General features: G+C 38.6%; 1 protein-coding gene and 2 pseudogenes across 2 annotated transcripts; 1 reads left to right on the forward strand and 2 right to left on the reverse strand.

The window, feature by feature from the left end:
- Nucleotides 1-6,639: 6,639 nt before the first annotated feature.
- LOC149385461 (microtubule-associated protein 70-5-like) lies at nt 6,640-9,625 on the forward strand. 2 transcript variants are annotated; one of them, XM_089625177.1, is made up of 10 exons: nt 6,640-6,868; nt 7,135-7,220; nt 7,329-7,394; nt 7,487-7,828; nt 7,932-8,087; nt 8,175-8,321; nt 8,397-8,468; nt 8,560-9,027; nt 9,117-9,271; nt 9,382-9,625. In XM_089625177.1, exons 1-10 carry the CDS (start codon nt 6,757-6,759, stop codon nt 9,392-9,394), a joined length of 1,617 nt encoding a protein of 538 aa, XP_089481303.1. In that variant the 5' UTR covers nt 6,640-6,756; the 3' UTR covers nt 9,395-9,625. The 2 variants fall into 2 exon arrangements, with proteins under 2 accessions (XP_089481303.1, XP_089481304.1); XM_089625178.1 differs by lacking the exon at nt 6,640-6,868 and adding an exon at nt 6,876-6,942.
- A 193-nt stretch (nt 9,626-9,818) lies between these two features.
- Nucleotides 9,819-12,205, reverse strand: LOC149385462 (pentatricopeptide repeat-containing protein At4g16390, chloroplastic pseudogene; annotated as a pseudogene).
- Nucleotides 12,206-14,213: 2,008 nt separating this feature from the next.
- On the reverse strand, nt 14,214-16,696 carry LOC149385463 (pentatricopeptide repeat-containing protein At4g16390, chloroplastic pseudogene; annotated as a pseudogene).
- Between the last annotated feature and the right edge of the window lie 7,580 nt (nt 16,697-24,276).

The following is a 24,276-nucleotide window of genomic DNA, read 5'->3' on the forward strand; positions in this document are numbered from 1 at the left end:
GGAAACTAATCCCTTGGGGATGTGTTTGATGTAGGCGCCCATTTAGGGGATTTGGGCAATAAAAGATTGCTCAATAAGGCTTGGAAAATAAGAGGAAACTACTTCCTTCCAAGGCCAACCCTTCTCCTATAAATAGGACCCTCATTCCTCTCATTCCATTGATCCCACACAAGTTAGAGATTGAGAGACTCTCTCTCTAGACATTGTGGCCGAAATCCTCTCTCTCTCTCTCTTTCTAGTTTATTTTCGATTTTTCTTGTTTTGGCACCTAGGTCCTCACTCGACCTAGTGTTTAGCTCTGCGACTTTGAGACTCGTTCTTAAGTCGTAGCGTTTAAAAGTGCCCACTCACTGATTCCTTCTTTTCGAGTGATTTAGTGATAGAAACTTTCGTGGTTGCTCGAGGTGCCGAGGAAAGAAAGAGAGACGTGCTGCGAGGGGAGACGAGCGTTGCAAACTTTCCACAAGCTTCTTCAAAGTTCAAGCTTCAAGAAAGGTTAGTAAACTTCTAGCTCATATTGGTTTTTAATTACATGTACTTGCACTTGTCTAGGTTAGTAAAAACTGTTTTACTTGTAAAAGAAAATTTTTAAAATTCCGCCGCTTACCGAAGCGTTAATTATTTTCTCAAACCCTAGATCGATTCCAACAAATATTTTGTGCATAAATGTATCAAGATACTTGCCAAAAGAAAAAGAGGAAACAAATTTCCTATGCATGGCATAAGGGAATTCGGCCAAGACAAGTCAAGGGAACAAAAGAAGAAACAAATCCAAGCCTTCTAGAAGGCTCCCTTGGCCGTGTGACTCATGAAGGAATAAGACAATATTTGCTCATGAATATGTGATATTCTATAAAAGAGGAAACTACCTTATTGAAGGTAAAGTCTCTCCTATAAATAGGGGCCTCATTCTTCACATTTCATTCATCCCAAGTTTTAGAGATTGAGAGCTTCTCTCTCTAGCTTGGCCGCCCCTCTCTCCTTCTCTCTCTAAGTTCTTTTTGTTTTTGTTTTGGCACCTAGGTCCTCATTTGACCTAGCGTTTTAGCTCTTCGACTTTAAGACTTGTTCTTGAGTCGTAGTGTTTAAAAGTGCCCACACACTAATTCCTATTTTTCTCGAGTGATTATAGTGATAGAAACTTTCGTGGTTGCTCGAGTTGGAGAGGAAAGAATAGAGACGTGCTGCGAGGGAGACGAACGTTTTTCAACCTTCCGAAGGCTCATCAACGTTCAAGCTTCTAAAAAGGTTAGTAAATTTATAATACTCATAATAGTTTTTATTTACGTGTACTTGTTCTTTCTCTAGGTTAGTAAAATCGTTTTACTTGTCAAAAGACATTTTTAAAATTCCACCGCTTACCCGAAACGTTAAAATTTTTCTTAAACCCTATATCAATTCCAACAGAAAGCACTCCTCCTGACTTTCCAGTAAGCGTAGTTCAAGACATCGAGTAGAGGAGCACGACTGACAGAACCACATTCTTTGAAAGCATAAATCTCAACGAAAAAAGTCAAAACACCAAGGAACACACCCTAGATAATTAATAAGTAGGGTGCCCACTCTGATACCAATTGAAAAAGTAAATGTATTATTTTCATGATTTCTCTTAAGATGTTATAACAAGTCAAGCAACAACAAGCAGTTTCCCAAATTAGTGAAAAATAAAATGTGAATAAACCGACAAGAAATTGGTAGCCCATTTCGACCGATTGTGCCTACTTCTGGAGGGATGATACTCTCGATGGAAAGAGAAATTCACTAAACGGTAGAGTAAATACAACGACAGGCAAACCATGGATGATCACCTTCTAGGTTTCCTAAAATTCAAAACCACCCTAGTGAATTCTAACCCAGAATCCCACTATGTTTGAGCTCCCCTCACTTTTCACTCAACACAATGACCAAGTGTTTGAACAACGCTTATAACAATGCGTGTTTTGCAATACTAGAAATACACAAACCAATTCTATAAAATGACAGTCAAGAACAACATAATAACATCATACAAAGGACACCATTTTTCGGCAATGAAGACTCTCTAAAAAAATAAGTGTGTAACCCTACCAAAGAGGAAAAACATTCTTTTTATATGACACATTCTTAGTTGTGTGTCATATGCTAGAGTTTTCCAATGCACCTGGTAAAATTTAATTGGACGATCAGAAAAAACGCCGAAGCATATCAGACAAAAAACATTATGCGAAAATTTCACGTCACATATTCTAATTTGGAAAAAAGACACCAGATATCCTAGCACACATGTTCCCAACAACATAGAGAACAACAGTTTTTCCAATAACAAAAACGGTCAATCCATAGTAACAACATTTTTTTATATTTATTTATATATAATAACTTGCGGTAAACTTTCGACACTTATCACGGTATACTACGGAAGGTAAGCGATAAACTAGTAAAATTGAAGTAGTGGTACGATAGCGGTAAGCAGTAATATAATCCTTGGTTTTACCCAAATTTTAATGAAAAAATTTCGGCAGCATGAAAAAATATAATGCACAATTTACTAGTATAGTAGATACAAAATGAACGCCCATGCGCTGTTGTGGGTTTTGATATACTAATATACACAACAATAATCATAACCACAAAATTGATATACTAATATATGTTTTTATTTGTGTGTTTAACTTCAATTAAAAAAAAATGTTTGTAATTACAGAAGGAAAAAAGTTAAAAAAAAATAATTATGATTAATATCTTATGTATCTAAAAAAAAAGTTTAACCAAACTTGGTTCATAAAAAATAATCAATATAAATTGCTTAATAAAATAGAAAAAAAATTAAATATAAATTTGTGCATTGCAAATCCATATATTGAATACACATTCTTTAATTTATTGAATGTATAATTTACTATTCATGAAAGGAAAGCAAAATAACTCTATTTGTGATGATTATTGGAACAAATAATCTATGGTGGTAAATATTAGGACAAACAGCATCACACCAAGAATGAAAATGTGGGAAAGGAGTCCAACAGTATAGCACTTTTTTTTTTTTTTTTTTTTTTTTTTTTTTTTTTTTTGCTTTCTGACCAAGTATTGCACTATGAATATTATCTGACATTGCTAAATTTATTTACAAACATAAATAAATAGCTATGGAGGAATAAAGTCAATAAACTGGTTACTTAGTTAATGAACACAAATAACATTGTAAATCATTTTCTAAAAATCAATTTTCTAAAAAATCAATTTAGTTGGGCTTTAGTTCGACCAAAGCCCAACAACCGACCCAATCCGACTCTCGATGATTTATCCAAGCCCAGATCGACCCTTAAAGGTCGGCCCAAGCCCAATCAGCAACCCAGTTCGCCAAAGGAAGGACGAGTCGACCGTGTTGACCCAGTCGAAGGAATCAGTCTTGGTCAGACAGAAGACTTCACCGCGAAGATCGGATCTGAGATGACTTCGACCAGCGACGTGGCAGAGCCGAACTGATCAACACGTGTCATCTTCAACAAATTCTCTTCTGCTATAAATAGAAGCCGATATGCTGATTTTCGCACACACAAGCCTATACAATTACTTTGAATATTTCTCTACGGTTTATTTTCTTATTGTTGAGCTCGCCTGCTAGAGTTCGTCACTTCGCCCATTTGTAATACGTTCGTTCATCAATAAAGATATTGTTGTTCTTTTGTTCATCCTTATTCATTTCTTCCAATTTAAATATTTGTTTCTTATACGAAATCTTCTGAAACTCATATCTAAATAAATCAAATATATACCATATTATAATTTGTGATTGTTGACGATCCGGAAATCGACATCAACACATCTTACATTGAAAAAACTCATCATTGTAAGATTATTCTAGGGATATCAAGAGAATATAGAGAGCATTTGATGATTTTTTTTTTTTATTTCAGCAATTGTAATTTAATTATTATATAGAATTCATTTTATGCTGGTATTAATGTTAATATCTTGATAATAAAGAGCAAATTTGTAATTTCATTTTAAGCTGAATAGTAAATTAAGGGTGAAAAGAAAATTATTTCTTCCTTTTATAATGTTATAATATGTTTACACATATTCTAATTAGAGTTGACGATTTCAATCAAACGGGTAGTTTGCTCTCTTCGGTGCAGCATGATTCATCAAAGTCCTAACTAAAAAGTAATTAACCGATAGATATAATCTGGACTCCACTACATAAAAAGCATTATCAGCCAGGCTAATAACGGTAAATTTAATCGTTCAGCTTTATTTTTTTTATGGTTTATTTGTTAAAAGGTTCTCCTTCTCTTGAAAGTTCGATCCTACTTTTTTCCAATATGACCTTCCATTCTTATTATTAGTGATTTTTTTTTTGTCATTATTATATGTTTATTATTATTTATATTGATTTCTTATACCGAATTTATAAAAATAATGGATGATAATAATAATAATAATAATATGGGTTCATTAGGAAAATAGTCAATTTAAACGTTTGATATTGCTAAATAGCCAACGTTTGGTAAATCTTAGATAAATAGTCACTTTCATATATTTACAAACGTAAATCTTAAGTAAATAGTCACTGCCATATACTAAGTCATGTAATCATTTATGACTACTTATCTAATATTTACGAAACGTTGGCTATAATTTAGCAATATCAAACGTTTAAATTGGTTATTTCTCTAATTTTTTGTAATAATATATATGAATAAAGCACCCTGTTTTAAAAAAATATTTATTCTAGTATTTATCTAATTATATTATTATTGTTGTATATAATGCATTCTTTCAACTATAACTGATATCCATACCTGATAAGTCATCGATATATCATCTTAAAATGAAGGGTCTATCAAGTATATAGTCATATTTACAATTTCACATTATTATGTAATCAATATTTCGTAAATTTTAAGTAAATAATCACGTCCACGTATTTACATGCGTAAATTGATATAAATATTCTATTATTTTATTTCAATGAAAAGCCAAATAAAGAATGTCAATTATTTCACTAGTGTTAAAAAAATTAGGCATATCAATCATAAGTTTCAACTTTCTAACTGTTCCATCTAAAGAGACATTGGAATCCTCGAATCTGTAAAATCCTTAGGAACCATGATCATAGAATAGTACCTTTGCAATTATATAAGTTTAATCATCTATCCATCGAACCAAAACGTGACACGCCATATTAGAGCTTAGCTTGATCCCACTCGATATCATTCTCAAAACCCATTAAGTTAAAGAGTTCAATTATGACATTATTAGAATCGAAACCTCAGACTTTTATAGTACTAAAAACCCAGTTGACTGTTTTGGTGGTGGATAATTTGGTAACAGCGTCTCTCTCACTATCAACTTGTTAATTATATTTATTTTTGTGGAAATATTCTGCGTAGTTGGTATGAGGTATTTCTTCAGTATATAAAAGAAATTAAAAAATTGGTGAAAACTATCTCTAAGCAATTGACATACATAACATACAGCTGGGGATATACATGCAGCACTTTTTTTTCTTCTTCCTATTTATAAATCGAATAAGTCTTTAAAGCAAAGATGAGAAACCTTTCTCTCAATATAATACGTGTAAATACTGTAAATAATTTGATTCTTTCAAGCCACTTTTAGTTGGTCATTTTCACAAGGCACATTCATCACTGCCTCGTTATCTTTGAGCCTAAATTCAAGAATTCATTTGAGTAACTTCCACTAAGTGAACGGATTAAGGAGGTTTTAGCGCTTAAGCAACTAGGTAACTCCAAAACACACATGAGCTTTCTCTCCACATTGCTCGATTTTGACACGATATTTTGTCACTCATAAACATCATTAGTGCAAATTAATTTGCTCTTATTATCCGTAAATAGAATAAAAATCGAAAACATATTGTTGAAGAATCAAGGTGATTCAGTCAGCATATTGTCGTCAAGTTAAGAAAAGGACTCCAAATTATTAAATTGAATTAGTACTTGTTTCTCTTTTATTTTTGTTGGTTATACTTGGTTCGGAATATTCAAATATATCCTTTTTAATCATTTATATTTGATTAATCCTTGGCTGTATATATCGACATAGGAAGGTAGGGACAAATGACACCAACTAATACACTTTCTAAAGACTCCAGTCTAGAATCTAGACAATGTATTTGCTCATTCTGAAAACGGCCTAGGAGTGAATTCCCATCTAATTAGGTAAGAGCTAAATTTTTGGCATCACTAATTGCTAAAATTGTAAACTAAATACACGGAATTTAGTTCTAAAAAAAAAATCAAATATTAAGGATTAATCTTGTTGGCTCTCTGTTATTAAGTTAGGTAGTGACTTTGCAAATGAAATTACATCTCCTAAACATATCCTAAAAACGTATGAAGGACAAGAGAGAGAAAATTAAAGGAAAGAAAAAGAAACGAGGAATAATTGTTACTACCAAGTGGAGGAAAACTGGCCGAATTTGCCGGCTCATTGATTTGTCACTAAAATTTTGCTTTACACAAAGGAATTATACATAATTATAGGAGCTATTATATTTATATTATTATAATTAATCATTATTTAGTATTATTATCTATCCGTTACAGCCATCATTTTATTTCCTTAAACCTCACAACACTGCTCTCATTAAAACCCACATCACATATCCAATAACCTGCCACAATTCTACTCTCATCTATTCTATTACCAGATCAAGCATATCCCTCTCTCTCTCTCTCTCTCTCTCTCTCTCTCTCTCTCTGTGCATAATTCAAAGAGTCTGAATAATACAAACAAAAAACAACGGTGATGAGTCACGATTCTCATGAACAACAACACTATTATGGTGTTGTGGAGATTTCAGGTGTACACTCAGACGCTGTGGCCTTGGAGCTTGACCGTTTGAAGAATCAGCTGAAAGGTCAGACTCTCAAAATATATTCATGGTTGACCAAATGAAAAGAAGGAAAAAATTAAGACGATATGTATCTCTTCGTAAGTTTTTTCCTCAATATTACTAATGTTATAATTAACGTTACGTTCTACATTTTGATCATAAGATAAAAGATTTTTTTTTCTAATAACAATATAATACAATCTTTTGACATGCCAAAGGAACTCTTGATAACACGTTCGTTTTTTATTTTTTTTATTTTTTTTTCCCTTTATATTATTGTTATTTAACAGAAAAGGAACGGGAATTAGGGGTCGTTCGGGGTGAAATGAAGTCAGTGAGAGCAACTGAAGCTCAAAAAGATAAGGCTGTGGAAGAGGTATATCCTTATTGATTATCTCATTCAAACATGAAACCATGAAACTTAAAAACATTTTTAATTATATGCTTAGTTACTTGTTGAACTTTTCTTTTGCCCTGATTCCAGCTCCATAACCAAGTCGATAAACTGGATGAGAAACTGCGAATCAACCAGAGTGTTGTCGAGAACAAGGTAGATTAAGACCCTTTTTTTAACTTCTCATAAATCATTTAAAAAGAAAGAGAAAAAAAAAGAGACTAATTAATTTTGTTGAAAATTGAAAGAATTTGGAAATCAGGAAACTAACAAGCGAGAAGAAAGACGCATTGGCCGCTCAGTTTGCGGCCGAAGCAGCTCTCAGAAGGCTTCACACAAATGTTAGAGACGATGAAACGATCCCTCTCGCCTCGATCATCGCTCCTCTCGAAGCCGAGATCAAAATGTACAGGAATGAGGTATCGGCTCTCCAAGAAGACAAGAAGGCCTTGGAACGGCTAACAAAGTCAAAAGAGTCGGCTCTGATCGAAGCCGAAGGGATTCTGCGCAGCGCTCTAGAGAGAGCGTTGATCGTCGAAGAGGTCCAAAACCAGAACTTTGAGCTGAGGAGACAGATCGAGATATGCCAGGCACGAAGACCAAATATTTTAACAAGTAATCTTTCGAGCGTTTTGGATACCTGACATGTTATACTAATCCTCGAATATTTTTTTTGGTCATATAAAAACACAGGAAGAGAACAGAATTTTGGAGAAGACAAACCGCCAAAAAGTTTTCGAGGTGGAAAAGCTGAGCCAAACCATTCACGAGCTCGAGGAAGTAGTGCTTGCCGCCGGAGCCACAGCTAACGCCGTTCGTGATCACAAACGAAAGATTGACGAGTTGAATGTAAGTTTAGCCAACTCTTTTTTTGTTTTTTTTCTTGATCAGGTTTTTAGAGTTGAAATGGTAATTTAATCGCACATAATTTTTCAGGAGGAAAAGAGGACTTTGGAGAGAGAGCTCTCAAGAGCGAAAGTCACTGCGAATCGTGTCGCGACAGCTGTCGCCAACGAGTGGAAGGATGAGAACGATAAAGTCATGCCGGTCAAACAGTGGCTTGAAGAAAGAAGGGTTATTCAAGTAAGTCTCTGGTACTCTTAAGAAAGCACCGAAAATAGAGCAAGTCTAAGTTATGGGTGATTTTCGGTTGTGCAGGCAGAGATGCAAAGGTTGAGAGAGAAGCTAAGCGTTTCGGAACGAACAGCCAAAGCAGAGGCACAACTTAAGGTGATCACTCGATTTCGATGAATCATGATGTTGTATAGAGAGTTTTGTTGAGGCAGAGGTTTTTTTTTTTTTTTTTTTTTTTCAAATGCAGGAGAAACTGAAGCTGAGGCTGAAGATTCTCGAAGAGGGACTGAGACAAGTGTCGGGTGCCTCGACATGTGGCTCGCCCAAGTCCGGTGGAAACTTCTTAGGGTTTTTGACGAGCAGCGCAGGTCTGAGGAAAAGGTCGACGTCCCAACCGAGGGCTTCCATGGCCGCCAAAAGCTCTTCTCCTTCAAACTATCCAAACCCTGCCAAGAAGGGTTTATGGGCATCGCGGAACAAGATCGTCGACATCGGCGAGAAAGAGAACGGAGACATGAGAAAAGCTGCTACTACAAAGACTGTCTCGGTGGAACTGACATGCGACGAGTTAGTGAAAGAAGCTGCTGTGAATTCGGATAATGGAGATACGGTTTCAGGGTATCTCTATGACCGGCTTCAGAAAGAGGTGATTAGTCTGAGGAGGGCTGTGGAAGCCAAGGAGAACGATTTGAGCACTAAAGATCATGAAATTAGGGTAAAGTTTGAAGCTCTCTGGGTCACTTGCTCATCGACATTGTATTATATGTTATGGTACTAATTCCAGGATATGAAAATGTTGTGCAGATTCTCATGAAGAAGGTCGAGGCACAAACAAAAGCCATGGAAATAGAGATGAAGAGGGTGAAAAGAGAAATAACAGCGAGAGAGAAAGAAGCTGCTTTGTCTAAGACGGACGATAGCAGAAAGAACAGAGTCATCACTGGCTCGTCATGTAAAAGGTAAATAAAGACCCTTTTTTTTTTCCTTCTCCCCACTCTTCCTCTTCAGCTTTTGTATTGTTTAAAAAAAAAAAAAAAAAGTCATTTATTGGTATTTGGTGGTTTTGCAGGATGACAAAATAACTCTGAGAGCTATTCAAGTCCGAGAAATATGAAGACTGTCTAAAATTTCTTATTTTTTGTTTACGTGTAAATATAAAGGACAAGAGTGTTGCGAATTGTCAGCAGTTGAAGAAGGTAATTCTACGACAGAAAGAAAGAATAAAAGTGTTTGTACATGATAGAATGCATTTGACTTGTGTTTTACTGTTGCTTGAGATTACTACGAATGGAATTATAAGAAATTTTTATATCTTTTTGTCTACAAAACATACCAAACATACCAAAGATTACACAATCAAACTAGTTTAGATGTATTCCTCAAGGACCAATTTCTTATTTAATGACATATACAGGTTGATCAACGTATTCCTTAATCACGGAACTCAGATCATGGTTTAGCTTTAGATGTATTCCTCAAGGACAATTCTTTTAGCGATATTAAAAATGAAAGAGCAACTTTAAAAAATCCTTTCCACCAGAGAAAATTTGTCAAAAACATTTTAGGGGGAAAGAATATATCCACAAGCCATATATATGTCTGTGAGGAAGGAATAAAAAAAAAAGATCTCTACGGTGAAGGGGAAAAAAAAAACTAAAAAAGCTCACGTAATAAGAGACGTCCTAGGTGAGAATAACATCTTGAGAGGCTTTCCGAGACTCCAACCACGGCTTGACCGCGACTCTGGTGCTCAAGAACCAGCCGGGCTTGTCTGGCGCCTCGTGGAACGGAGCGTCCAATTCCTTGAGGCACGACTCGAAAGCTCCGGCGAGGCCTTTGCCCGAGTACCTGTGTTTCCCGTGGCCGGTGTTGATCCCGAGCAACGGCGGAAGCTCTTCGCCGGATTCCACCGCCTTCGTCAGATCACCGATCCAGACATGCACGAGCGTGATGGCCGCCCCGTAAGAGAGACCCTTCAGGTGGAGAGACCACTGGACTTGACTTTTCGCCTGCAAATTCGTGTACACCCCCTGAGAGATACCCAATTGGAGGAGCTTCGAAGCCCCGTCCGAGACACCGAGGTTGACACACAGATCGATCAAGCAGTTGCAATAAGGCTTCTTCATGTCCGCCCCGATCGCGTCGAAGAGCTCCGTAGCTTCTGCGTTCAAGGCTTCTCCGTCTTTCTCCTCTTCTTCTAGTATGAGCTTCACGAATTGTCCAAGCTTCGGATACGCCTTTTCGACGCAGGCCAAGAGCTTGGGAAGCTCTTCCTTCTGCGACTGTATCATCACGCCGAGGAGACAAGCGCAGAACAGCTCGTCCGGGTTGATCCCCAAACCCACGAGCCGGTCGAAAGTCTTCACAACATCGTCGACCCGCTTGGCTTTCCCGTAGCACTGTATGAGCGAGGTCAGAACGTAGATTGTGGGCTCGAAGCCCGCTTCGATCATCTCGTTCAGAGCCGCCTCGGCTTCCTCTACTTGGCCGCGGCAGGCAAAGATCGTGACCATCGACGAGAACGACCAGCTGTCGGGCTTGGCGGTCGGCGAGGCCTTCATGTCGTTGAAGACCTCGACGGCTTCGTCGGTGTATCCGATGTCGGCGCACGTAGACAGAACCGTGTTGTAGAGCGTCACTGTCAGCTCGATCCCTTTCTCCTTCATTTCCCTGTACATGTTGATGCAATCGTCGCCGTAACGGGCTCTTCCGAAAGCCCGTAAGAGAGCCGCGTAGGTTTTCACGTTTGGCGAGATTCCAGCGGCGACCATCTCTTGGTAAATCTTCTTAGCTTGCCATGCCCTCTTGGCCTTTCCCATTATGTCCAAGAGAGTGTTGCAGATGATCAAGTTCGGGGTAACCCCGATGGTCTTCATCTCCTCGTAGATGTTCAAACACCCGTCGTAGTTCTTCGATTGGCTGTAGATCTTGATCAAGGTCGAGAACGTCACGGGGTCGATCCTCCATCCCTTCGACTTGGCATTTTCGTATAATTTGAAAGCCATTTCGGCATTACCGGACCGCCCATAAGCATCAATCATGGCCGAAAAGGTAATCTCATCCGGTTCGAGACCAAAGCTACTCATCTTTTCAAACCACTCCACGGCTTTTCTGGGCATGTTCACGGCCCGGGCACAGCTAATCAGGGTCGAAAAAGTCACGTTATCGGGCTCGAGGCCTCTCTCAAGCATTTCCTCAAACAGCTTCTCTGCACTCGCCAAATTTTTGGACTTTCTAAACACCTTCATCGTCACGTTGTAAAAGATCACCTCTTTCTTGAGCTCCGAGTTCTTCTGGAAGTACTTGAGCACGAGATTGGCAGTGTCTTGGTTCACCATGTTGTTTAAGACAACCACGGCGTCTTGTTCCGAGACCTTGGGACCCAAAACATCCAAGACTTTGGAAACCGCTTTCTCATCGGCTTCACAATTGTTCAAAGACTCGGCGGTTTTCACTAGAGTGGTGTACCTGGACTCGTACGGTTTCTTCCGAAACTGCACAGCTCTGTTGCTGTTGGGGTTGACCCACACTTGGCGCTTGTAAGGAGACTTTCCGTTCGCTTCTTGGGGCTTCGCTTCTTCTCCTTCTTCTTCTTCCTGACCTTGTTGCGTTATTATAGGGTCTTGAACAGAGACGTGGGTCGTTTGGAGAGAGGAGGGTCTGGGCTGAGCTTGAGGCGAAACGAAGCAGAGTTTCAGATAGTGATTTAGGTTTCTCGAACATGGCTTTCTCTGCGAAGATATCGATTGAGAGAGAGCTTGACATTCGTGGATGAGAGAGGAAGGAGTATAGCAGAGAGAGTAAGCCATTTTCGTTTGCCTCTCTTTGTGGTCGCGTTATGTTCGCTGGAAGAAGAATAGAGGATAGGAAGAGGCTGCTTTGAATTTACGATATTACCCTTCAAACTGGCCAAAGATGCACGGTTGTGAGGAACAAACCACTCTATATGACTGTACTATATTAGAAATATCTATAATTTTTTTTTTATAAGAGGAAATATCTGTAAACTTATGATGATGATTTGGCTAGTTTTTGCATAAATATCTACCTAATCATAATAAGTGATTTATGCAAAAATATAATAAGAGTAATCTTAGATTTTTGTATTTCCAAACAGCTGCTTTATTCATTTGAACTTTAATTTATTTATCTATATTACTACAAGTTTCACAAAAGGATTTGAATTTTATGATATTGCGTCGTTTTTGTAGTGTAACATCATCCTTTGTGCGCCTTGTGATTGTCGTTTTGCATCATATATCGTTTTCCGTCATGTATAAAAATTAAAAACAACATTTTTTTTTCACAAAATAGAAATAAGTTATTCAATTATTGAATTTCAAAATAACTCTTGTGTTCTCATTTCATGTAATGAAAGATGACGGATGAAGGAGTAAGAAAATATTTTAATAAATTTAGTTAATACCCCAAATCATTTCACATGCAATTAGAATACCGCAAGAGAAGAGGGGATGTGACCACGCGGGCGGAGTAAGAGGGGTGGTCATATATGTTGGAGTAAAAATAAAAGGGCTATTAAAATATATAGTCAATTAAAACTCCAGTTTCTTTTTCATATAATTAATTTTTGGTAATTTTTAAGTAAATAGTTATGAGATTATATTAACAAAAAAATATTAATAGATGTAAATATTCGTTAATAATTGTAAATAGTTATTACATTTGAAAGACATAAATGGAATTCTAAAAAAGTCTAAAAATTGCCACATCACCATAATGAATATTTACTTAAACTTTACAAAGCGTTGGTTACATAACAAATCTCCAAATTTTAGTGACTTAGTTAATCAATTAATTGAAAATAAAAATCGACGAAAGTCACTACCACCTTATAACACACATATTCAAAAAAACACAAACAGCATAAATTTCTAACTTCTTCTTCAAAACTTTTACAAGAGTATGTCTTTTCTTTTATATACTTGTTCTTGTGATTTTTCAATGATAATAATAATAAATAATAAATTATGAGTATTCATAAGTAAATAAAGAAAATAAACTGAGTAATTAGAGTACTTAAAAGGAAAAATATAATGCATGGTGTCTTAAGATAAAAAATGTATTTGTAAAAATGTTGAGTAATTACACTAGTTAAAAAGAAAAATAGAATATACATGCCTTAAGATAAAGAATGCATTTGTAGAGATGAAAATGTCAAATAAAAATAAATGTGTATTCTTAGCATTTTAATACACATATATAATATATATATATATATATATATATATATATATAATATAAGAATTAGATTTCATTATAGAGTATCGATACACATCAGCTGTCAATGGATCATTGATGTGACAAAGAAGTGAGAATATCTTTTTTTTTAAGGCGAAGAAGTGAGAATATCAATAACATAACTAATAAGTACTCAAGCAATTCATTCTCCTTGTGACACGTGGATAAGATTTTTAAAGATCACTTTGTCCAACTTTGCCTAAAACTCTCTCCCTTAAATATCTTTGATAGAATGCTCCGTGCAAATTTTCCCATTTTCATAAGGAAAAAGCACAATTGTAATTCCGTATTTCATACTAAATATTATTTAATTTGATTGCTAAGTTAGGCAATTATCCATCTTAACTCATAAATAAGCCAAATTATAAAAAAAAAAAATTAAAAAAATCAGACCATTTAAAACATTACATGATTTCTAATAGCTTCTTGGTTATAATTTCTAATTTTATGTGTTCTGTGTGCTCACAAAACACCATCATCTCCGTCTCATAATAGCTTAAAGCCCAACCATCTCGGGCGTTTGACTGATCTTGTATCTAAAGTTTAGAGGTCGTACTTACTTGGTGCATGATCAGTCCATCGGTAACAGTTTTCCATAAAATCGAGCAAATGATTTACATGTCCCTATCGTCACTTCAAACATTCAAAGAAACCTTACAATCGAATCATGAGCTTAAAACTTCATTCAAATGTCTATCTTAATCAAGGAGGCTATTCCTCAATTACCAAATTCCTTGAAATCTATGAAGACCAAATAGCAAGTTTAAAATCTCATTTCGCAAGTACAAAAATTACGCTGATGTGAAAAAGGATTAAAAAAAAAAATCCGACCGGAAAACTATGCCACAAAAATATTCACAGGCAATAGTCAGTGTGCAAAGTCTCCAACAAATATACAGCCTAGACTTGTGTGGGTTGAGATGATTTTCTAGATTCCAACCAGGGCTTGACTGCAACTCGAGTGGCCATAAACCAGCCAGCCCTGTCCGGGGACTCGTGGAACGGCGCGTCCATTTCCCTGAGCCGCAACTCGAACACCCCCGCCAGACCTTTCTCCGAGTACCTGTGTTTCCCGAGCCCCGTGTTGATCCCGAGCATCGGTGCAATCTCTTCACCCGAGTCCACCGTCTTCGTCAAATCCCCGATCCAAACGTGCAAAGCCGTAACCGCCGCCCCGAGAGAGAGACCCTTCACATTCAGAGACCACAGAGACTGGTACTTCCCCTGCAAATCCGGGTACGCCTCTCGAGCCACACCCATCTCAAAGAGCTTAGAAGCTTCGTCGGCGAGGCCGACAGTGACGCACAGATCGATCAAACAGTTGAAATAAGCCTTCCTCACATCGGGTCCGACCACGGCGAAGAGCGACTCCGCTTCGTCTTCAAACGCCCCCCCGTCCCGGTCTCCTTCGACCAAGAGCCTCACGAATTTCCCGAGCCTCGGGTACGCCTTTTCAACGCAGGCCGTGAGCTTGGGAAGCTCTTCCTTCGGCGACTGTGTCATCACGCTGAGGAGACAAGCGCAGAACAGCTCGTCCGGGTTGATCCCCAAACCCACGAGCCGGTCGAAAGTCTTCACAACATCGTCGACCCGCTTGGCTTTCCCGTAGCACTGTATGAGCGAGGTCAGAACGTAGATTGTGGGCTCGAAGCCCGCTTCGATCATCTCGTTCAGAGCCGCCTCGGCTTCCTCTACTTGGCCGCGGCAGGCACAGATCATGACCATCGACGAGAACGACCAGCTGTCGGGCTTGGCGGTCGGCGAGGCCTTCATGTCGTTGAAGACCTCGACGGCTTCGTCGGTGTATCCGATGTCGGCGCACGTAGACAGAACCGTGTTGTAGAGCGTCACTGTCAGCTCGATCCCTTTCTCCTTCATTTCCCTGTACATGTTGATGCAATCGTGGCCGTAACGGGCTCTTCCGAAAGCCCGTAAGAGAGCCGCGTAGGTTTTCACGTTCGGCGAGATTCCAGCGGCGACCATCTCTTGGTAAATCTTCTTAGCTTGCCATGCCCTCTTGGCCTTTCCCATTATGTCCAAGAGAGTGTTGCAGATGATCAAGTTCGGGGTAACCCCGATGGTCTTCATCTCCTCGTAGATGTTCAAACACCCGTCGTAGTTCTTCGATTGGCCGTAGATCTTGATCAAGGTCGAGAACGTCACGGGGTCGATTCTCCATCCCTTCGACTTGGCGTTTTCGTATAATTTGAAAGCCATTTCGGCATTACCGGACCGCCCATAAGCATCAATCATGGCCGAAAAGGTAATCTCATCCGGTTCGAGACCAAAGCTACTCATCTTTTCAAACCACTCCACGGCTTTACTGGGCATGTTCACGGCCCGGGCACAGCTAATCAGGGTCGAAAAAGTCACGTTATCGGGCTCGAGGCCTCTCTCAAGCATTTCCTCAAACAGCTTCTCTGCACTCGCCAAATTTTTGGACTTTCTAAACACCTTCATCGTCACGTTGTAAAAGATCACCTCTTTCTTGAGCTCCGAGTTCTTCTGGAAGTACTTGAGCACGAGATTGGCAGTGTCTTGGTTCACCATGTTGTTTAAGACAACCACGGCGTCTTGTTCCGATACCTTGGGACCCAAGCCATCCAAGACTTTGGAAACCGCTTTCTCATCGGCTTCACAATTGTTCAAAGACTCGGCGGTTTTCACTAGAGTGGCGTACCTGGACTCGTACGGCTTCTTCCGAAACTGCACAGCTCTGTTGCTGTTGGGGTTGACCCACACTTGGCGCTTGTAAGGAGACTTTCCGTTCGCTTCTTGGGGCTTCGCTTCTTCTCCTTCTTCTTCTTCCTGACCTTGTTGGGTTATTACAGGGTCGTGAACAGAGACGTGGGTCGTTTGGAGAGAGGAGGGTCTGGGCTGAGCTTGAAGCGAAACAAAGCCGAGTTTCAGATAGTGATTTAGGTTTCTCGAACGTGGTTTTCTCTGCGAAGATATCGATTGAGAGAGAGCTTGACATTCGTGGATGAGAGAGGAAGGAGTAGAGCAGAGAGAGTAAGCCATTTTCGTTTGCCTCTCTTTGTGGTTAGGTTATCTTCGCTGGAAGAAGAAGAATAGAGGATAGGAAGAGGCTGCTTTGAATTTACGATATTACTCTTCAATCTGGCCAAAGATGCACGGTTGTGCGGAACAAAACAAACCACTGTATATATTGACTGTACTATATTAGAAATATCTATAATTTTTTTTTTATAAGAGAAGAAATATCTATAAACTTATGATGATGATTTTGCTACTTTTCCCTTAAATATCTACCTTATCATAATAAGTGATGTTGATATTAGTTGTGCCTTAACCACGGTTAGTGTTAGTTAGTTTTATATGTAAGCTAGTTTAACCATGATTTATAAATGATTAAGTTAGTATTAAGCTTAAGTTAGTTAGGTTGAGTTGTTTGTACAAGTACTGTGCTAACGGTTTGTTGACACACAGACACAAAAGAAAGAAAGAGAGAGAGAATCTGATTGAGAGTTTGAGCGAGAGAGTTGGGGATACAATTCTTGGGTAGTTCATCTTCTTCTCCATCTCTTGTCTTTAGGTTGGGAGGTCTCGGTTTGTGAGATCACCAGGGAGAGTGTTTGCAAAGGTGTTTGATCATAGTGCAAAGAATTCCGAGAGGGGAATTCCGAGGATTAGGTCGTTTTGACTGAACCTCGTAAACAATCTTCATGTGTTCGTGTGTATTTGTGCATTTGAGAATTCTGTTTGAGAGGAAAGAAAACATAGCATTGGTATCAGAGTCTCGTCGTCTTTTTCTCTAAAATCACATCTCGTGAAATTTAAGTCGTTTCAAGCTGGCGGATCTAGAGTCAACATCGGATCAGATCAAGAAAGAATCGTCATAACAAGAATCCATAGTATGAGGAGATACAAGGGCGATTCAGAGTCGAAGCCTTGGGGAAATTCAGTTGTTCTAGAATCCAAATCCAACGAACAACATGAGAATCGACATCGAAAAATTTGATGGCTCTGGAGACTATCGAATATGGCGGAGGAAGATCAAAGCACTCCTCGCACAACAACGTCTTCTCAAGGCGATAAAGGATCCTATAAACTGGCCAGAATAGACGACTGAGGATTAGAAGACCGATATCCTGGAAACAGCTACAGGTACCCTGATTTTTCATCTCTCTGATTCAATTATTCGCCAGATAGATAGTGATGATACACCTGCTAAAATTTGGAAGAGGCTTGATGAACTTTTTCAAGTGAAATCTTTGACCAACAAAATTTTTCTGAAAGAAAGGCTGTTTGGTTTCAAAATGAATTCCTCCAAATCCTTAGAATAAAATCTTGATGAATTTCGAAAACTCACTATCGAACTTGCTAACTCTGGCGAAAAGGAATCAATGAGTGATGAAAATCAGGCCATTATAATTCTTAATTCTTTGACTGACACCTATAAGGAAGTGAAATCTGCAATTAAGTATGGTCGAACACAGATTACTCTAGATGAGGTTGTATCTGCTCTGAGATCCAAGGAATTTGAAATGAAATCAGAGAAGGCAGCCTCATCTAGAGCAGAGGCATATTATGGACAGGACAAGGGTCAGAACAAGAATTCAAACAAGAACAATAAAGGGAAAGCTAGGAGCAAGAGTCCTCAAAAGCCATCAAGTTCTAATGGGAAGGAGACAAGAACGTGCTTCTACTGCAAGAAACCTGGGCACTTAAAGAAAGACTGCTACAAATGGCTGAAGAAAGAGAAAGACAAGACCAACACAAGCAACAGTCAACAAGACTCAGCAGACTATGGCGATGGATATGACAGTGGAGAAGTCCAGGTCATCTCAAATGAGAAGGAGAAGAGTGAGTGAATTTTAGATTCTGGTTGTACATATCACATGACTTACAATAAAGATTATCTCACTGATTTCAGAAGCCTTCAAAGAGGCAAAGTGGTTCTGGGAAACAGCGACACGTGTCTTGTGGAGGGCATTGGCAGTGTCAACTTTAAGATGTTTGATGGCTGTTGCAGAGTTTTCAAGAATGTAAGGTATGTTCCTAGCGTCACAAGGAATCTTGTGTCTCTGGGAGTGCTAGATGATGCAGGCTACAGCAAAAAGACTGAGAAATGAGTAATGAGGATCTCCAAGGGGTCAATGACAATCATCAAGGGAGTCAAAATTGATGGCCTCTATTACCTTATTGGAGATACTATTTCTGGATCAGCAACAACAGTGACAACTCACCAGAAGATCTCGAAGCCATCTTGTGGCACAGAAGATTAGGTCACATCAGTGACAAAGGGCTCCAAGTCTTGAAAGAAAGTCAGTACTTCGGTAAGGATAAAGTCTCCAGTGTTGGTTTCTGTGAACATTGTGTTCTAGGAAAACACCATCGTCTAAAGTTCAAGGTTGGAAAACACACATCTACTCTCATTCTTGAGTACATCCACTCGGACTTGTGGGGTCCGGAAAAGAATCCTACTCATGGTGGTAACGTGTATTTTCTCTCTTTAATTGATGACTTTTCTAGGAAAGTGTGGGTCTTTTTACTGAAAAATAAAAGTGATGCTTTTGAGAAGTTTAAAAATTGGAAAACTCTAGTTGAAAACTTGTCTGATAAAAGAATTAAAATCTTAAGGACAGACAATGGTTTAGAGTTTTGCAATGAGGTTTTTGACTCTTATTGTAAGGAAGCAGGTATTCAAAGGCATCACTCAGTGAGACACACTCCACAACAGAATGGAGTGGCTGAAAGAATGAACAGCACTCTGCTAGACAAATTAAGATGCATGCTATTCAGCTCAGGGCTGCCTAAGAGATTTTGGGGTGAAGCTGTTGTAACAACTGCTTATCTCGTCAACAGGAGTCCTTCAAGTGCACTTGAATTCTAAACACCTGAAGAGGTGTGGTCTGGTAAAATTTCTGATATCTCACATTTAAGAACTTTTGGTTGTTGTGCTTATGCTCTTCAGAAAGAGAGTAAGCTAGACCCTTGGGTTGTGAAGTGTGTTTTTCTAGGATATCCTGCTGGTACTAAAAAGTATAGACTATGGGTTAGAGGTGAAAGAGGTTTTAAGGTCATTAATAGTAGGGATGTTATCTTTAATGAAAATGACTTTCCTTGCCTTGATAACTCTGGTGTTGTGTCTAGTTCCACCAACCCTTCAGGTACTGTAACAAGTGAAGTTACAAATCTTTAAAGATATGAGGTGGCTGATCTGGTGGAGTCTAGATTAACCCCTCAACAGAGTCATGAAAGTGATGTTGAAGAAACAGCAATGCCCATCAGACCCCAATAAAGAGTGAAGACCTTGAAGAAAAAGTTGGCCTCCAAACTCCCTCGAGCTATCAACTAGTCAGGGATAGAGAAAAAAGGGAACACAAACCTGTGGAAAGATATTGGTTTTCAGCTTACACATAACTGCTTGCCTATGCATTCATGGCAGCAGTAGAGATCAGCAAAACTGAACCGGAAACTTTCTCACAAGCCATGAGGTGCAAGGAGTTCAAGCAATGGAGACTTGCAATGAATGAAGAAATTGAGTCACTTCATAAGAATCAGACTTGGGAAGTGGTGAAGAGGCCTAGGGACAAGTCCATTGTTGATTGTAAGTGGATCTTTAAGGTAAAAAAAGGAGTTGTGGATGGTGAACCAGTAAGGTACAAGGCGCGTTTAGTGGCGAAAGGATTCACTCAAAAGGAAGAGATTGATTACAACGAGATATTGTCATCTGTGGTCAAATATAAGACTATTAGGGTGATGATATCTCTTATAACTCAGTTTGATTTTGAGCTAGAACAGATGGACGTTAAGACGGCTTTCCTTCACGGGGACTTAGATGAGGTCATCTATATAGAGCAGCCTGAAGGATATAAGAATCAGAGAAAGCAAGACATGGTGTGTCTTCTCAAGAAGTCGTTATATGGACTCAAACAGTGTCCTGGGCAGTGGTACATTCGTTTTGACACCTTTATCACTGCACAAGGTTTTTGTAAGAGTTTCTATGATCCTTGTCTGTATTTCAAAGGGACAAGTCCTTTAGATTCAGAATTTCTCTTGCTATACGTGGATGATATGCTTCTCATTAGTAAAGAAAAGCACAGAGTGAATAAGATGAAGGAGCTGCTGAAGTCAAAGTTGTTTCTGAATCAGCTAGGATACCTGGAAAAACTGGTTGAAAAGTTTGGAGTTGCAGGTGCTAAATGTAACAGATTGCCTCTTGGAAACCATGTTCAATTGTCAAAGTCTCAGATTCCAACTGATGATGAAGGGGTTGATTTTATGGCTGACAAGCCTTACTCAAATGTTGTTGGATCTGTCATGTACGCCATGACCTGACGCGTCCAGATTTGGCTTTTGCAATCAGTTCTCTCAGCCGCTACATGGCTAACCCAGGGAAGTTCCATTGATTTGCCATCATGGGGTTGTTGAAGTATATAGCAAGGTCGACGCGAACTGGCCTGATGTACTGTGGTAAGCCAAGTGAGGGAGTAAGTCTACATGGTTTTGTTGACTCAGATTATGCAGGTGACAAGGACAAAATGAGGTCCACGTCAGCATACTATTTCCTTGTCTGCAAGAACTGTGGAAGCTGGAGGTCTTAACTACAGTCAGTGGTTACCCTTTCAACTGCTGAGGCTGAATATATAGCCGCAACAGAAGCTGTGAAAGAATGGATTTGGCTACAGGGAATGCTCAGAGAATTGACGTTCTTCACTGAGAAAGCAACCATATTCTAAGATAGTCAAATGCTATACATCTCTGCAAAAATCATGTGTTTCATGATCGAACGAAACATGTTGAAATCATGTACCACTTCATCAGAGAAAAGGTGGGACAAAGAGTGGTGGATATACAGAAAGTTGGTACTGAAGATAATCCAGCGGACTGTGGGACAAAGATACTTCCACTAAGTAAGTTCAAGCACTGCTTGAAGTTGCTTGGTGTTCAAGCAAGAAGATAGAAAGGTTGAATGATGATCCTCTCGGAACTATGCACTTGTTGTCAATGGTGCCCATAAGAAGAGTAGTAGTGTCTATTTATGTACATTTGATGTCATATAGTCTTACGAAGACTCTTGCTTGTAATTGCTTATCTATTCATTAATAAAGTTGAAACGTTCATTCATCCTTCCTTGTTTGAAGCTTTATGATAAAATCTTAGTCTTTTAGTCCATAAACAAACTTAACAACTTACAAAGAGACAAATGTAGATTTGCATGAACAAACTCTTCGTAGTTTGCTTAAAACGATATATTCGCAATCTTAGGGTCAAAGGACTATTGACCTCAGTATGATTGTTAGAAGAATCTATGATGTCTGGTTATGAGGCATTGAGAGTTGGGGACTCTATAGTTCTTCTAGGTATCTTCCGAAGGTACTGAATTGACCAGTGCACTTCTAGAGACAATATAAGAACAAACCATTTAACCTCTTATGTCTCGAAGTCACTATGTATGAATTGCATCATGCTTACCTTAATCCTGAAATGAGACATGCCATTTCACACCTTAGTATTCTCATTTGAGAAAGTCAAAGTTCGGACTCACTATGTGATTCCGAACAAGGCCTATTGGTGAAGTACTAAGTTGTGAGTCTGTCATGAGTAACTTTGTGAAGTTCTCATAGATATGGAATTCATGTACAAGATTGCTGAAATGCAATGTATGTCACCTCATGCTTTGTTCCTTGGAGTGTGAATAAATGAACTGTCCAGTGTCCAAATTGAGTCCTGACTCTTTTGGATGAAACAATGTGACTTGTTAGCTCCTCTTCAATACATTGTTTCTAACTTATTCACAAGCGACAAAGGAGTTGAGGAAATAACAGCTAGAAGGGTAAAATGGTAATTTAGTAAATCCCGACTAGCTGATGACATTCATGAAGGGTAAACATAGATAATATTCAGTGGATCCGCTCATCATAATTAGGTCGAATTCTTGAGTAGAAAACAAATTCATTTGAACCGAGAGATTTTCAGTGTCAGCTCTTTAGTGGAGTCAGTTGGCATTAAGCTAAGCTTGGAAAAGGTTTGTGAACTTTTGAGTCCAAGTGTTTAGCTCAAGCTTTGTTCATTTGGGTCCATGAGGTCACTGTCACGAATCACATCGATAGGAATAGTTAAACTGGAAGCTAAGTCAAAACAAGAACGAAAATAGTCAAAAGAGTATTTTTGTCTTTTGAGACATATGATGAAATGAATGTCAATAAATTTTTTGACAAGTTCATTTGATGACTTAATGTCACTCGGCCATAACTTGATTATTGGGCCTTGTGAATTAATTTCATTTCATAAGAATTTTATTGAAAATTCTTAATGGGCTTTTCTCATGTTTTCATGAACAAATGAAGAAGCTTCTAGAAGCTCCTTCTAGATGAGAATAGGCGCCCATAATACCCAAGGAAAGAGAGTTTATTTTGTGCATAAATGTATTTAGATACTTGCCAAAAGAAAAAGAGGAAACAAATTTGCATGTAGATGCACTAGGGTAATCGGCCAAGCAAGAGAGAGTCAAAGGCATGGAGCAAAATAGGAAACAAATCCAAGGCTTATTGAAGCCTAGTTTGGCCGTGTGACTCAATAAAGGAAATAGGGAAATTAGCTCATGAATATGTGATATTCTATAGAAGAGGAAACTACCTTATTGAAGGTGAGATCTCTCCTATAAATAGGAGCATCATTTCCTCACATTTCATTCATCCAAGTTTAAGAGATTTGAGAGACTCTCTCTCTAGAACTTGGCCGAAAATCCTCCCTCTCTCTCTCTAGTTTATTTTCGATTTTTTCTTGTCTTGGCACCTAGGTCCTCACTCGACCTAGTGTTTAGCTCTGCGACTTCGAGACTCGTTCTTAAGTTGTAGCGTTTAAAAGTGCCCACTCACTGATTCCTTCTTTTCGAGTGATTTAGTGATAGAAACTTTCGTGGTTGCTCGAGGTGCCGAGGAAAGAAAGAGAGACGTGCTGCGAGGTGAGACGAGCGTTGCGAACTTTCCAAAAGCTTCTTCAAAGTTCAAGCTTCAAGAAAGGTTAGTAAACTCTTAGCTCATATTGATTTTTAATTACATGTACTTGCTTCTTTGTCTAGGTTAGTAAAAACTGTTTTACTTGAAAAGAAATTTTTTAAAATTCTGCCGCTTCCCGAAGCGTTTAATCTTTTTCTTAAACCCTAGATCAATTCCAACAGCACTGTGGTTGGTGGTCAAGGGACAACTAAGGTGGAGTTTGTTGATATTAGTTGTGCCTTAGCCACGGTTAGTGTTAGTTAGTTTTATATGTAAACTAGCTTGACCATGGTTTATAAATGGTTAAGTTAGTATTAAGCTTAAGTTAGTTAGGTTGAGTTGTTTGTATAAGTACTGTGCTAACGGTTTATTGACACACAGACATAAAAGAAAGAAATAGAGAGAGAGAGAGAGAGAGAGAATCCGATTGAGAGTTTGAGCGAGAGAGTTGGGGATACAATTCTTGGGTAGTTCATCTTCTTCTCCATCTCTTTTCTTTAGGTTGGGAGGTCTCGGTTTGTGAGATCACCAGGGAGAGTGTTTGTAAAGGTGTTTGATCATAGTGCAAAGAATTCTGATAGGGGAATTCCGGGGATTAGGTTGTTTTGACTGAACCTCGTAAACAATCTTCCTGTGTTCGTGTGTGTTTGTGCATCTGAGAATTGTGTTTGAGAGGAAAGAAAACATAGCAAGTTATTTAAGCAAAAATAGAATAAGAGTAATCTTAGATTTTTGTA

Source organism: Urtica dioica, chromosome 9 (assembly GCF_054948205.1).
Source record: "Urtica dioica subsp. dioica isolate 48M chromosome 9, U.dioica_male_clone48M_v1_H2, whole genome shotgun sequence".
Classification (NCBI taxonomy): domain Eukaryota; kingdom Viridiplantae; phylum Streptophyta; class Magnoliopsida; order Rosales; family Urticaceae; genus Urtica; species Urtica dioica.